The sequence below is a fragment of the Pogona vitticeps genome, chromosome 3 (assembly GCF_051106095.1).
Source record: "Pogona vitticeps strain Pit_001003342236 chromosome 3, PviZW2.1, whole genome shotgun sequence".
Classification (NCBI taxonomy): Eukaryota; Metazoa; Chordata; class Lepidosauria; order Squamata; family Agamidae; genus Pogona; species Pogona vitticeps.
This window is the reverse complement of record NC_135785.1, coordinates 9,329,460-9,345,527: the sequence shown is the minus strand read 5'-3', so window position 1 is coordinate 9,345,527 and position 16,068 is coordinate 9,329,460. Positions and strand designations below refer to the sequence as shown.

The following is a 16,068-nucleotide window of genomic DNA, read 5'->3' as shown; positions in this document are numbered from 1 at the left end:
TTCGGACTGTGAGGCTTTTTGAGCTACTGTTATTTTAAACTGAAAAAGCTGATATAGTAGTGTAAAAATAAAGCCTCTATTGGTTATATCTGTGAAAAGGGACATAGTACTCAAACACAAAGGAAAAGCAAGCTACCAGTGTAGTTTAAGTTGACAATGGCTATGTTATAGTGGATCAGAACATAAGGTACCACACTACTGTACTTAATCAGAAGAAATGACTTAGAATCTATTTAAGACAAATATGTGTCCAACTCAAAACTATGGTCACCAATCTCCCAAGAAGCAGCCAGTTCACCCAGTGAAGTGAATATATAAGTATTTTATTGAACATTCAAACTTCATTAAGACATGTGCAATATGGCAATTTTAATGGGTTTAACCCTAACTAAGACAACAATAATGATTGCTTGCTGGGGTTTAGCAGGGTCCAGATCACACTTAACACTAATTAAATACGTTATTCAATAAATACATACCAAACAAAAATGCATTTTAACACTCTTATAAAAGTTTAGTAATTTTGAAGGCCTTTCCAATTTAGTCTAATATAGAACTATAACACAATAAAGGTAGGTATGCCAGTTTAACATAATTTGCTGATTTTATACAGCACTTATACCTTTTAGTCCATAAGTAAATTATTAAATGATAAAGAACATCTAGTACTACCACTTCTACAGAACTAGGAAATAAATTTCTAATAAAGGAAAAATTTACAGACCCCATGACTTTCCACCCAACCCCAACAGTCTAAACCCTAAAGAGGAGAAAGCCAAAGGCTCTCCCCACAAAAGCTCACGACAAAATGTCGTTTTGCTTATCAAAAAATCTATATTTCTGATCCGTAATGAGCATTGAAACAAGATTCAATGTATCCCCCAAGAAAGAAGCACAATGCACGTTGTGGATCGCCTAGTCAGCAACAGCGAGCACCGCATTCCAAAAACATCTCATCCCAGGGATTAAATGAGGTCAGCCACATTCATTGGCATTTCCTCCACTGTAGTATTGTAGAAAGTCTCAATATCCCGAAGGATTCTCTTGTCCTCCTCAGTGACAAAGTTTATAGCCACACCTTTCCTGCCAAAACGCCCACCTCGGCCAATCCTGCATGTAACAGAAAAGTTTGTGAAGAGCGTAATTATGGGGAAAACCTGCTGGGAGACTAAAAAAAATCATTAGTGGTATTCATGGAAAGGTTAATTTTAATTGTGTAAACCCCTGTATTACAACAGATTTTTCCCTATCATGCTAAACACTTATCGTTTGATTTGGATGCTTTGAAATAACAAAAAATGCCTTAATTAAAAAAGACTTACTTTTTGGTAGCATAGAGACTATCATTTTGCTCAACAAGATCTTCACCTGGAAATGTACCCATCTACCACCACCCATTCTTAACCATAAAAACCACTTTCTGGAGGAATTTTAGTTCCAAGTTATTATCTCACACCATCTGCTTCTAAACATGGACAGAGCTTGATGTCAGCCTACAATGTGCAAAAGATTTTTCCATTAAGACTACTACTCCGAATCAAAACCCTTAAAGCCAAAATTCAGTTTCATTTTTGAAAAAAATGAGCTCATTCAGTGGGAAAACTTAACGCCATTTTGGCAGATCAAACAACCAATTTCTGTAAAATCACTTATAGGGCACACAGAAAAATATAAACAGGTTGACAAACCCACGACTTCTGCCTCCACCTGGCCAAACCACTAAGAGCTTTTAAGACAAATATAGCTCACAACAATTACAAAAAAAAGTATATAAATACCAACTCGCTTGTTATTCAAACAGTGTGCCGCTTACGAATCCACGTCCTAAATTACGCCGTCGTTTCTGAGCACCTTCCCGTCATCAATTGGACTAGCGGGTCCTGCATTTTTTTACATCAAGTAACAAGGTACAATTTACTTCATTTAGGGACAAAGCCACTAATACAGTTAACAGCTTAGGAAGATAAACTGAAAGTTCTATTAGTAGACACCAGAGAAAGAAAGAATCCCACTGTAAGAAGAACCAAGGAGCAACAGTGAAGGCATTAAAAAAAGAACATCCAGAAGGCAACATTAAACAAGCTGAAAAAGGCAAAACACAGATCTGACAAATATATAGTCCTTGAAAATCTTGCAGATCTGACAAGAATTCCACATCGGCTGTTATACTGTTTTTCTGGCTGATCACTATTGAGCATACAAGTATACTAAGTTTTCCCACTGTTTTGTTTCACTGGCTAACCAAGAAGCTCTGCCCCTCCCCATCTTCATATTGCACACACCCACACAAGCACAATGTAGTACAATAATGCAAGAAGAACAAGACACATGCAGTATTCTGAAACTGAAATGAAAAACTCAGAAATTCAACTAACCTGTGAATATAGTTTTCACGATTGGTCGGCAAGTCGTAATTTATTACTAATGATACTTGTTGCACATCAATGCCACGAGCCTGTAAGTAAAAGCAATACAATGAACAAGGCAAACATGCTATACACCAAAGTAAAGATATTCAGGTTTGTTGGCCATGTTATAGTGATGAACTACAATTATGCAAGTTCATAGTGGAGCATGGTCTTTGCTTTTCCAACAGCTTCAGTAGCTCAGGTTACAATAACCTGCACCATGCAGCTCTGGATACATACATACAGAGGGCAATATCCAAGAATTACTTACCAACAAATCAGTAGTAATCAAGACACGGCTTGATCCTGATCTAAACTCTCTCATAATAACATCTCGCTCTTTCTGGTCCATGTCACCATGCTGGATAGATTTACAAAAAGTGTGTTAACTGCTTGACTACAAATATTGAAAGGTATCTTCACTGAAGCCTAAGACATGCTAGCTTCCCTTCCTTTAGCGACAGCAGTAGCGTGTAGGCCTTGGCTGAAGATGCTCAGCACTAAAATAAAAAGCAGCTAAGTGGAGTTCTGGAGGGAATGTCAGAAATAATCTCATTTATTTTCTTATCTTTCTAAGTAATGGCAGAAGAAAAGGGAGGTGGAGGAATACAATTCTATTTTTTAAAAGTTCCTCAGTTACTTCTATTGTTATTCCAGATCCACTAACTCTACTCTTCTTCAAACAGGGAAAAATTCAATGCTTCTGTTTTCTTGTGGCTTGTAAGTACACTGAGTGAAATATATAATAGGTCAATGAAAGACATACAGTTTAAGCAAAGCAAAATCTTTTTCCATTATATGGCTGATCTGCCTTAAATGAGTTTCTTTAATCATGAGATTTATGAATCCCTATCTGCAACACATTTTGGGATAAGTAGTAGTAATTAATCGCTAGATGTTTTAACATTAATATGAATTGTGATGTAACGACCTGAGGGCCATAGTGGTGGAGTTTGTTTTGGCCTTTTCTGTATTTTCAAATATTGCTGCATCACTAACTTTCACTACTTCATCAATATTTAAGCAATACGTTCAAGCTCTAATTTAAAATTCTCAGTATCAGCACTTACAAGAGCAGAGACAGTGAAGTCCCTAGCATGCATTTTTTCTGTCAGCCAGTCTACTTTCCTCCTTGTATTAAGGAAAATAACAGCCTGTGTAATGGTCAAGGTTTCATACAAATCACACAGAGTATCCAGCTTCCATTCCTGTAAAGTTAAGAAAGTTATCATGAGTACACAACACTGCTGTACAAACGTAACTATCCAAAAAATGTTTATTCTTGCCAATATCAAGTTATCAACTTAGCTGCAAACCACAGCCAGGCATAAATAGTGTTGCACCAAGCCTCCAGACTAGGACACTGGACATTAAGAAAGAGGTCCACCCAAGTCTTTTACCGATCCAGTGCATTTCCTATTCTTCTTGTGTGTACCATGCTAGCATTACTACAGAAGCCAAGGTACAACCTTAACTTCCATAGTTTTAGCACAGTGCTTGTACAAGAAGTACATCCAAGGCCACTAAAATCTCTTCCTTACCTCTCTTTCCACATTAATGTAGAATTGTTTGATACCCTCAAGAGTCAATTCCTCTTTCTTCACTAGAATACGAATGGGATCTCTCATAAACTTTTTGGTCACTTCCAACACATCCATTGGCATGGTGGCAGAGAGCAACACAACCTGGAGGAGAAAGTTTCATTAAACTTGACTAATCTGAAACTTCCCAAACAGTGACAAACAAAAAGATAATGTATGAAACCAAGCGTCCCTGTCTGCTGTGGAATCCAAACAGACAAGGATAGAAGAGACAATTTTACTTTGTGCAGGGGGAACGACAATACAGCACTTCGCAGCTACACTGTAACTTTACCTGCACAGGCTGGAATAGTTAATCTTAGTGAGAAAAGCTTTACCTGTATATTTGTGCTTAACTTCTGGAAAATTTCATAGATTTGATCCTTAAATCCCCGGCTCAACATTTCATCAGCTTCATCCAAGACAAACATTTTGATCCATTTAGGAGCTTAAGAGAAGAAAAAGATGGCTATTTTATAAAGTAAGAACAAGACACTTGATCTGTTGAATAAAATATATCAGTACTCAAATCTTTATATTTAAAACAGTTTTTAAGAGCTCATACTCTCAAAACTGTCCATAATTTCTACAAACGATGTTCCTCAGAAAATTTAAATGAGTACTATACTACTTACACAAATAACGTCTGTTCAGCATGTCAAAGACACGTCCTGGGGTTCCCACGACAATGTGTGGGGCCTCTGCTTGCAACTTCTGCATTTCATTACGAACATTTGTGCCACCAATACAAGCATGGCAAGTTGCACCCATATAATCTCCAAGAGCCAAAATAACCTTTTGGATCTGAAATAATAAAACTTAATTAGAACTTTATTAATGCAGCTTCCAAACAAGTTATACTGAAATTCACACTACACTTAGTGAAAAAGACACAAAACTCATATTTAATTATCCACATGCAGTTTGTAAACCATTCCTTACCCCTAAAAACCAACTGCATAGAAATATATTATGTTTGCACTGGTAAATTCCATCCTCACATAATGGAAATCTTCCACAATACAGCAGAAATACTTATTCTCCTTCTACAGCTTGAGGGGTAGTCTTGGTTTTGCAAGAACAGTAAAACACTTCCGACTTGGAAGTGATCGTCTTGAACACACAATAAAATAGTTGGTAGTTATCCAAAGCAGTAAAACTGACTTAGTATAAGCAGAGTATATAATTTAAAAGCAAGATTTGAACAACTAATCTTTCCGGACAGACAGCTAAACTTAGTAAAATTCTAACAGATACCTATATAGTACTTCCGTGCCTCAAAGTCAGTGTATTTTTGTAGTGGCATACAAGAACTGAAAATGGTAATACCCAGATATTAACCTCATTTCCAGTCTGTTGCTCTGTTTTCAAAGAAAAAAATACAGAACCATAATCCAAAAATCAACTATAGGATATTGATTTAATAAATATGCTGTATGTCTCTCAAAGTAAACAGGATTAAAACACACTATGGTAGCAAAGTACTTAAAAACTAATTTATTAGTCTAAAATACTAGTCCAAACTAGAGATGGGGGTACGAATATCACCTCACAGGCGCAGGTAACGAGGATCCCACACCCCTGGGGCCAGACCAACCACTCACGATTCCGCCACTGCACCGATTACGCTGAGCCTTCCTATCTCTCAGTTGTTTGCAACTTGGCAGAGAGATGTCATCCCACCTACTTACAGGACTGGCAATCCATCGTGAGCAACAGAGAGATAGGAAGGCTCTGCTACTCTTGTTATCTGCAGTTGTGGAGGAATATTTGTATATGAATACACCCATCTCTAGTCCTAACACACAAGTAGAATCCAAGAGATCTGAAGTTATGAAAGGCCTAAAAAAATGGGAAATCCAGCCTCTCTTCCCAGAGTTCCAAAGTCTGGGAGTCACTACAGATAAGGTCCTCTCATACCTTCCCACCAAAGGGCACTGCAACAATGGTACAGTTATCAGACAGGCTACCCTGCAGATCTAAGCCTGGACAGATTGCATGGCAGAATACGGTCTTTCGTATAGCTTAAACCCCAAACCATACTGCCTTACAGATCATACCTAACATTTCGAATTATACTTGAAAGACTTGATAGCTAGATGAAGCTGTTCCAGAAAGAGAGTCTTTCTTATAAACTCTACTTGCTTGTAATATTTCAGCTATGTATCCAGAGACATACAATTTTCAAAGCTGCTTGGACAAATGACCCAGGAAACCTGTTACACTGTCCTTAAAGAATACCACAACAGTCAACAAATGACAACAGTCCTCCAAAGCAACAGATTCTATTTTTCCTTTTGTCATAATATTCAACATTCTACTCCCCAGGAAAACAGAATCTGCTAGGCCTATGTAGTACTTCAAACATACTGGCAAAACTAACACATCATCAATAGCTTCAAGCAAATGCAGCATAAAATGTACATATCCAGAAAAGTCATTACATATGCATTTCAGTTTTCATGTTGCACAACATGCATTCACGTCTTTTAACATGGCAAAAAGCAGTTGTTTCTGCTCAATTCATACACTTGGTAGGTATTTAGAATAAGCTCCTTCATCACCCCTATACAGCTGTTTATGTATATAAAGAAAAGCTAGTGGAACAAAGACCTATTATCACACCATACTACCAAGAAACAATGAAATCGTTACAGATTTGGCAAAAGCATTACCTGCCCTACAGTGAAGCCTTAAAATTATACAACAAATAAGCAATGCTTCAAGCATGCTATCAATACCTGTTGAGCCAGTTCTCTGGTAGGGGCCAAAACTAGTGCTTGGGTCTCCTTGAGATCAATCTCCAACTGCTGCAGGATGGAAATAGCAAATGTGGCTGTCTTGCCAGTACCTGACTGTGCTTGAGCAATCACATCATACCCTAAAAAAAGGATAGATATTTACTGCTTCCACACAACACAACAGGAATTTAGTTTAACTACCAATTTCCTTTCCAAGTGATCAGCAATTACATATCATCTCCATTTTAAGTCAGTCCCGAAAGATGGTATACCATCATTTCACTTTTCAAGGAAAAGATGCATCTTACTTCCACCCCAAAGCTAAAAACATGAAAAATCTAGACCTTTGCCAGTCTTACCAGCTACTATCAAACACTTGCATACCTTTGATACATGGAATAATAGCACGCTGCTGGATAGCTGAAGGCTTCTCAAAACCATAAGCATAAATTCCTCTGAGAAGAGATTCTTTTAAATTCATATCATCAAAATTGTCAACAATTTCATTCCAATTGCTCTGCAGGAAGAAAAGTACACTTTACTTCAATCATCAAAATTTTATTTACAAGTAATGTAAAGTACAGTACGACTGAAATACTAACCTCAATGACGCCATCGGGGTCCATTCCCTCTGGGCCATGGTCTCTGTCAAAGACAAAAGTTACCAGCCAAAATGAATGACACTTTGGATGTAAACAGACAGAACTTGCATGTATTACATGTACACCTTGCCAATCCTGGATAGGTATGCTCCCATGAAATGATTTGCACATCTAATCCTTGTTCAATACAGTCAAATTAAAGAAAGTGCTTTTTCAACAGCTAGATAAGTATTTCCTTGTTTTCCACTCCACTTCTCCCTGTATTTGGATGGAAGATGTGGCTTTTTGTAAGAGAGCAGGCTAAATGGCTTAACTTCATACCTAACAAGAATCAGACATTCTCAGCACTGTAGTCTGAAAATAGAGCTGCTCGCAGTTCATCAGTTGTTTCTAAATTGGTAGGGAACCTTCCCACACAAAGAAATTTATTAAATGAAGAGAAATCTAGCCACCAAACGGTTCTGGAAAAAAACTGCAACCAGAGTGCGACTTCCTGCCGCTGAAAGCCCCCCTTCTATTCCTAACAGGTCGCCTTTTTCTCAGTTCATGTACTCTTATAGGCATCCTACATAACTTTGGGGGGGGGGACTTGGATAATATCGGCTCGAGGCAAAAGTAAAAACTACAGTACTTTCTTGACCTAAAGGGGGTAGCGGGATAAAAATAATGGAAAAGAGGACCCGGCTTTTCACTGACATGGTCAAAGGCGCTCCCATCGTCAGGAAAGTGCACAAACTAGGAGAAAAATAGCATGGACGTTGGGCAAACCTCAGAGGAGGGACGAGCACGTGGCCGGGCACTCGCAAGGGGTCGCCTGCTCGGATGGCCAAGGCTAGGCAGGCCGTTATGATCCCAGCTTTTTCCCCCTCCTTCCTTTCAGAGAACCGCCGAACTCTCGCGAGAGCTCCACCCCTGAGGCTCGATTGCGCAAGACGAGAGCACGCCGTTGAGTGACGCGCCGGCTGGCGAACGAACGGCGTACGAGAAGCGTCGCGTCCCTCCCTGTCCTCTCCCCCCCCCTCCGGTGGGTAAGAATTGACCCTTCCGAACACCATATATACATTATATGGGGATTTTGCTCCTCTTTTGCGCACATGCAATCCCTCGGAAGGGCATTCCGTTCCCCCGAACGGGAGAAGCCGTGTGACATCGGGAAAGACAAGACCAGAGGAATTTTTTTTGGGGGGGGGGAAAGAAATCCTTTTAAAAAAAAACATCGCTCGTCCAACCAAGGCGGCCTCCAAGAAACGCCCAGGCCGCTCGGGCGGACCGTCACCTCAAGGAGAAAGAGCGACTCGGGAAGCGCATGTTTCTTCCCTTCGGCCAGGGTAGCCAGATTGGCCTCCCCTCCCGCCTTGCCCTTTCGGGCCACACCGTTCATTGCACGTTAAAGGAAGCACGCCCCTTTCTCGCGCCAAAAAAAAAAAAAGACAGAAAAGTGGGGAGGTGAGCGCCTTGACAGAAAAGCGTTACCTCAGAACGCGGCCTTTGACAGCGAAGGAGAGCGAGGGGCTCAATCGGGGAACCCCAGCGGCGGCCTTTAGAGGGAACGCGGCGCCCGTCACGCGCCTCACGGCCGCCGCCGCCGCCTCGCTTTCACATCAACAACCTTCCAGCTGCTTCCCTCTCATTAAAAAAATAATAAAACAGCCTGAGACTGTTTCGGCCTTTCCCGCCGAAACGAACGGCCTCACCTCTTTCCCCCCACCCCGCCTTCCCGCGCCAAAGTACCTGCTATAATCGGCGGAGCCTCCTGACATGTTCCAACACCCGCCACTTTCCTCAACTGAAAAGGCAGAGCCTACGCCTCCTCCGCCTTATATACCCTTACCCGTTGGCCGGAACTACTTAGAGCGCCTTTCCATAATGTCATCTGCTCCCCCCCTCCGCCTTTCCGTTGCGGAGGAGTATAGAAACGAATCGCTTGCTAAAGGAAAGGTAGGGACCATGGAGTAGAGACCGTCGCATTCTTGAGAGGAAAGATTGGAGTAGCCCAGATCTAGGGTTAGTTTTCAACGTCAGAAAGGAGAAGGAATCCTCGAGTTGGGATTATTTTATGTGGTGAGACGCGCGGAGGGATATTGCAGCAGTTGAGAAGGGACTGCGTCCCGCTTTCCTCTCTCTCAACCCCAGTCTCATCAACGGGGTTTCCTAGTCCGCCCCTGCCTCGGCGGGGAGAGGGGGAAGGGCCGAGAGCCCATGAGGGCTCGCGGGCGGCGGCGGCGGCGGCGGCGGGAAAATGGCGGCTGTTTGTGTTGAAGCCGCTTTGGGGGGGATTATGGGGTGAAGTGAGGGCGAAATGGAGGAAAGGGGCCAAGGAAAAGCGCTGGGAAGGAAAGGGAAGGAAGGGGAAGAGGACGGGTAGGAAGGAAATTTCTTTCTTTCTTTGTTTTAATTAGTATCTCGTTCCTATTCCTGTCATGGCACTGCTCTGGGCGAGTTACAACACATGTAGGAGAAAACAAAAATAAAAATAGAGACATTAAAAGGAGCAACAATATCCCTAAAAAACCCCCAAACAAATAATTGGTACTGATTCCTCCTTTACACCCAAAGCAGACGAAGAGGGGAGGGTCATCTGGGGTTGGTGTGGAAAGCCTCCCTGAGAAGCAAGGGGTTTCATGGCTTCCTTCAGTGTCCACAGGGAGGGGGCTAGGCAGACCTCCTCCGGAAGCAGGATCGGGATTGGAAAAGTTGTAGCCACCCCGAAGAAGGCCCTACCTCTTGTAGAGGGTTGATGGGCCTCCCTTGGGGTGGCCCCGCGGTTGAGCCTTGGCTGGGTGATCTTGTGGGTTGAGCAGATGACATTATGGAAAGGCGCTCTAAATAAAGAGGAATGGGGAGATAAGAGGAAGGAAATGAGAACTGGCCTGGCGTAGGGTTAGAGCAGGGGTGAGGGAACTTTTTAACCTTTTACCCCCCCAAAAAAATTTATATAACCGACATTACCCCCTTGATTTGAAAGGAAGGAAATCATACATTATTTGAATTCAAAATCTTATTGAATCTATTCAAAATTACTTTGAAAGCTTCAACTTACTTGAAAACTTCAGGTTTTGGAGAAATGATGTTGCTTCATATTGGATATGAGAGCATCAATATTGGGGCTCTGCTCATCCTCATTACCCCCAGGATTTTCATTTTTACCCCATTTGGGGTAATTTACCCCTGTTCCCTGACCACTGGGTTAGAGAAATATCAAATATGTAGGGAGAGGAAACCGGGGAAGAAGTGTTGTGAGGCGATATATAGGAGAGAGGAGTAAGAAACTGAAGAATGAGCACTTTAACCACAGGAGAGGGTGAGGTGACTTTTGAGAGTTCTATTTCCCAAAACTTCCTGGCAAATAGAAGGGGAAGATATGGAGGTAGCGACAGATTTTACTTTCTTGGGCTGCATGATCACTGCAGATGGTGACAGCAGCCACGAAATTAAAAGACACCTGCTTCTTGGGAGGAAAGTGATGACAAACCTAGACAGCATCTTAAAAAGCAGTGACATCACCTTGCCGACAAAGGTCCACATAGTCAAAGCTATGGTTTTTCCAGTAGCGATGTATGGAAGTAAGAGCTGGACCATAAAGAATGTTGACCCCCGGAGAATTGATGCTTTTGAATTGTGGTGCTGGAGGAGACTCTTGAGAGTCCCCTGGACTGCAAGGAGAACAAACCTATCCATTCTGAAGGAAATCAACTCTGAGTGCTCACTGGAAGGACAGATCTTGAAGCTCCAATGCTTTGGCCGTCTCATGAGAAGAGAAGACTCCTTGGAAAAGCCCCTGATGTTAGGAAACTGTGAAGGCAAGAGGAGAAGGGGACGACAGAGGACGAGGTGGTTGGACAGGGTCATCGAAGCAACCAACATGAATTTGACCCAACTCCGGGAGGCAGTGGAAGACAGGAGGGCCTGTCGTGCTCTGGTCCATGGGATCACGAAGAGTCAGACACGACTTAATGACTAAACAACAATATTCCTGTTATATTGCAAAATGTTTGAGGCAGTTTGGTTGATCAGGTAGTTAAAAGCCGTTAACTTTCCCAAAGACCTGCTGCTGATTGAAACAAATGCTGCTAGAATTCATTTGCTGATATGAAACCATACTGCCACCGGCATTTTTGAACTTTCCTTATGGGTTGTGAGGACTTGTACTTTCAAATTCATTTCCACATCACGAGCCAGCAGTGGGTCTAAGAAGGTTAAACTGATTTGGCCAAGTCACGTGAGAGAAAATGTAGATTTGAGGAAATCCACCTTGGCATTTTACAAATTTAAAATTTTAAAACTCTGGAAGGCAGTGGAAGACAGGAGGGCCTGGCATGCTCTAGTCCATGGAGTCATGAAGAGTCAGACACAACTTAAGCACTGAACAACAACTCCCCCAAAACAGCGTTTCCAGGCTCTGGGTGAAATAGGGTGAAGAGGTTCAAATAGGGAACCAGAGAGAAAGGTAGAACTAGTTTTGGTGCTTTGGCATTTATTTCATTTTAGTTTGGAGAGGGAAAGCCCATTTAAGGAGAAGTGGAAGTACATTGAGAGAGAGAATAGTCTAGTTCAGATGTCACCTAAGCGCTGAAATTTCTTGGGCAAGTTATGTAACAAAAGATAAATAAAAGCGAAAGTGTGGTCGTGCCCTGAAGACAGAGAGATTGATTGCGGTGTTTGTTTTTATGGATAGCAGTCTAGTCCTTCAGGTGCATAGACTGAACTATTCAGCCACGGGTTGATATAATAAATACTGTAACTCAGCAGCTTAGTTCTCTGCCGGTGAAGCCAGAGGTTGGGAGTTCAATTCCCCACTGTGCCTCCTTAATAGGGGCTGGAGTCAATGATCCAGTAGGTCCAGCCTCTGTCCCTTCCAGCTCCACCATTCTTAGGGGTATTTATACTGTATGTTATGAGAGTGAAGTCCCACATGGGTACAGGCACAGAAAATTTCAAATTAAAGGAGTATTGTTAATATAAATAAAGAACTCTGGAAATATCAACTGCATGAACTCTTATGTTACTGGTACATTGATTGCCTTCCTGTTAGGGCTTAGGGATGGTCTTTGAATTACAAAAGTACTGCAGGTTGTTATCTTTTTGCCTGATCTTTCTTTTTACAATGCTAAATTAATGTGTTGTATATTGTTTGTTTTCCAGGGTTCTGTTTTCTGAGCTCAAAATTTACTGAGATATTATGCCAACAAATCATGTTGAGTTCAACAAAACCATATGTGGATACTAAGTAATAGTACAATGTTTTTTTAACACCTTAGAAATTAAAGTAGGTGAATGGAGGAAATAAGGTGGGAAGGAGATGCAGAAAAGGCTTGGGCATGCTTGGGAAATGAAAGAGAATGTACAATGAAAAGGAGAGGGAAGGAGGGAAAATGTTAGAGGTGACTTGAGGACAAATGGAGGGAAGGAAAACAAAAGGACTGAAAAGGAAGAAGAGAGCTACTGGGTTAGAGTGATCAGGAAACTGAGGGTGCAGATGGAGAAAATATTGAGAAAGGTAGTTGAAACATAGCAGAGGCAGAGGGGAATTGGTGCAGAATTAAGGTCAGGTTGCTTAAACAAGCTCCTCCATTAATTAAACCCAGTAGATGCCTGGGAAGTGAAAGGCAGAAAGAAGAGGAGATTCATTTGTCACAAGGCAGTTACAGTAGCAGAGCGTATGTTTTGCATGCCAAACAGCCAGGCTGGCATGTAAAGGACTGGGGAAGATTTAGAAGAGCTGTCCTTCAGTTAGAATAGAGATAATTCTGTGCTAGATGGACCAGTGGTCTTGTCTTATAAAGCAGTTTTTAAAATATTCCTATTGGAATATTCTGCTCCCCTATGCCTTAGGAAACCCTCAGTGTTTTTGTATCCACAGCGGCTTCAGAATATTGTGTATAACTTTGCTCCCCATTTTCCCTGCCATATTGTTGCAATCTCATGCAATTATACAACAGTAATAATAGCATGTATACAGTGTTTTTGAGCATTCCAGGTGTGATCTTTTCAATTTCCCCTTATTACAGGTGGGATGGCTGATGTTGCCTAAGACCACCTATTGATACTAATTATGATATTTGTACAAGCTTCCTGACATTTTGCCTACTTCCCTAGTAGAGCCCTTATGAACTGTTGGGCTATGAATGGAGAAACCAAGGTTTGCTCATAATCAGAATTGAATCCATCACCATGTACATCAATGGGAACCACATGTCCCCCTCCAAAGTTTTTGGAAGGACTGTAAAATCTGCCCTATAATAAAGTATAATTATGTTTTATAACTGATTGTTCAGTTCTTTAAAAAAAACATTCCTATTTATTAACTAGAAGATTGTGCTTCAGTAGTCATGATTCAAAACACCAGGAAATAGCCCACTATTACTGCACAATATCATGTCCGAGCTGTATGTAGCAAAGGACAGCTTAAATGTTGACAACAGCAATGGCAGCAGTCAAGAAGGTCTACAGCAGTGGTCCCCAGCCTTTTCCCAACCGCAGACCGGTTGGGAGGGACATGGCACGCTTGCGGGGGTGTGGTATGCCCACAGGGGGCGTGGCACAGTTGCATGAATGCACGAGGTGGTGGCACTCATGGTGTGCTGCTCGTGCGTCTGCACACAGTGCACTCACGGGATGGAGTGTGCTTGCAGGGGGCTCGCATGCATGCAATGCACTCGTGGGAGCAGAGTGCGCTCATGTGCATGCGCACAGCAGTGCTCGTGGGAGGCCACATGCGCATGGCACACTCACAGGGTGGAGTGCGCTCGCACGCATGCTTGCAGTGGGCGCTCACGGGGGCAGGAGATCTGTGTCTGTGGCCCAGTCCTGCCTCGGATGCAGACTGCTGCCGTTTTGGGGACCCCTGGTCTAAAGGATACCTTCTTGTGCTCACTACGGTACCATCCACACTTGTTGAAAAACAGCCATGATAGTTTGTGTTGGGGGAAGGAGTGGTTAACTAATACAAAAAGGAATAAAAAGGAACTGGTACATCTAACAAATCTGCTTCAGAAGAAACCACAGCCTCAGGCTATAAGAAAATAAACCCTTTATTTCAATTTAAGGTTCCCCAACAGATTTCGGCCTGAATTCATGGCCTTTTTCTAGGGCATTGATTTTTGGTGTATATTAGATCTTTTCCCTTTACAGTGGTGCCTCGCAAGACAAATGCCTCACAGGACAAAAAACTCACAAGACAAATGGTTTTGGCAATGCGGTTGATGACTCGCAAGACAAATGTTCCTGTTGCCGTGCTTCACAAGAACGAATGTTTTCTATTTTTTTGTTCCTGCCTCATGTTTGCTGATTTTTAAATGTTTTTCTATGATGTTTAAAAAGTTAATTTTTAATTGAAATTTTTGAAATCATCTGCACAATATGTATGGCTTTAAAGAGCACTTCATAAACCCTTTGTAAATCAAATTTGACTTTGTTCTGACTTTTTTTACCCATAAGAATGCATTAATTAGATTTCAATGCATTCCTATGGGAAAACGTGTTTCGCAAGTTGAATTTTTCACAAGACAACAATAACCGCAGAATGAATTAAATTCGTCTTGCGAATTTCATTGTATTTCATCTTTACACAGCTCCAATAGATTATCATAAATACTGAAGAACAGTATCTCACATTCATAAACCAGAGGTCTTTTTAAGAATTGAATTTTCTTGATTTTTAAAACAAGTTTAAGTATACATAGATTATACACCAAGTCCAACAAAAACTTCCCTCATGTAGAATTGCCTAGTGCTAGAGGATCCTAGAAGATGAGTATATGATCTGCACTATGGCTGCTGGGAGAAGACAGAAACAAGAACAGCTGCGATATGGCTGGACTGTTTCTATGCCAAAATATTCTAAAAGGCTGTTTTTGTACTTAATGAAATGGTAAAACAAAGGTGTGAGTAAGTGCAGCACATACAGTGAAGAAGCATACACAACCTTTAACCACTCAGGTAAACTAATGCGGCCATGACGACTCCACAGAATACACACTAGAAGCGATGCTCCAGTTTCTGAACCCTTTTCTTGGAGTAGACAACCTGAAGAAGAAAAACTATATTGGACCAAAAATTCTCTGAACATGTGGTACTGTATGTTTGCTTCCCAATATATATCCCCTTGCCTTTTTAAATTAAAAAAGGGGGTGAACTGGTAATTAGCAAAGATTGTCACTGGAAATCAAGGTCAAAATAATCCGTAGTACTGTATGTGACAGTGAAGAAAGGCAGGGACAGAAATCAACTCATTTGAAATGTATTGGAGGAGAGCCATACTACAGACAGCAAGAGAGATGGAAAAGTGGGTACTCAATCAAATCAAGCCTGAACTCTTACTAGAGCTAAAATGAGTCAACAGAGGCTATCCTATCATGCACAAAAGACAGTATTTCTGGGAAAGATTGCAGGTGTAACAGGAAGACTTAACCAATTGTTTCAATAGAGGAAGGTGTTCGTTTACAAGACCTGAACAGAACTTACTGGAAAAGACAGTATTGCTGGGGCAGGGTGTAGTAGGAAGAGAAGACAACCTAATATCAGATGCTGTTGATTTGCAAGATCTGAGTTGAACTGTATGGTTTGATACTTTGGAGGTCATTAACTCATATAGTCACCACATGCCAGAAGGGAATTTATAGCATATACGTAACATATTTGGATTATTTCTTAATTATTAGACAATTATACAGTGACAAGGCAGTCAGAATGGTTGAAACTGTTATAGGATATAGGCACCAAAGCTCTTGCTAACGTC

General features: G+C 41.5%; 1 protein-coding gene and 3 non-coding genes across 6 annotated transcripts; all 4 read right to left on the bottom strand.

Moving 5' to 3' along the window:
- Positions 1 to 307: 307 nt before the first annotated feature.
- On the bottom strand, positions 308 to 9,204 carry EIF4A2 (eukaryotic translation initiation factor 4A2). 3 transcript variants are annotated; one of them, XR_012085811.2, is made up of 12 exons: positions 9,063 to 9,181; positions 7,332 to 7,374; positions 7,114 to 7,246; positions 6,730 to 6,869; positions 4,624 to 4,792; positions 4,327 to 4,436; positions 3,950 to 4,093; positions 3,479 to 3,616; positions 2,680 to 2,769; positions 2,376 to 2,455; positions 1,779 to 1,880; positions 308 to 1,110 (listed from the first exon to the last, which is right to left on the bottom strand). XR_012085811.2 is itself a non-coding variant. In XM_072996257.2 (11 exons), exons 1-11 carry the CDS (start codon positions 9,089 to 9,091, stop codon positions 966 to 968), a joined length of 1,221 nt encoding a protein of 406 aa, XP_072852358.1. In that variant the 5' UTR covers positions 9,092 to 9,204; the 3' UTR covers positions 308 to 965. The 3 variants fall into 3 exon arrangements, 1 of the variants encoding a protein (XP_072852358.1); XR_012085812.2 differs by having other exon boundaries at positions 1,783 to 1,880; XM_072996257.2 differs by lacking the exon at positions 1,779 to 1,880 and having other exon boundaries at positions 9,063 to 9,204.
- On the bottom strand, positions 3,741 to 3,919 carry LOC140706283 (small nucleolar RNA SNORA81). The gene has a single exon (XR_012085923.2). It is a non-coding gene; the product is annotated as a small nucleolar RNA SNORA81 (small nucleolar RNA).
- LOC140706258 (small nucleolar RNA SNORA63) lies at positions 4,162 to 4,289 on the bottom strand. Its single transcript, XR_012085898.1, has one exon. It is a non-coding gene; the product is annotated as a small nucleolar RNA SNORA63 (small nucleolar RNA).
- LOC140706285 (small nucleolar RNA SNORD2) lies at positions 6,944 to 7,014 on the bottom strand. Its single transcript, XR_012085925.1, has one exon. It is a non-coding gene; the product is annotated as a small nucleolar RNA SNORD2 (small nucleolar RNA).
- Positions 9,205 to 16,068: the final 6,864 nt, after the last annotated feature.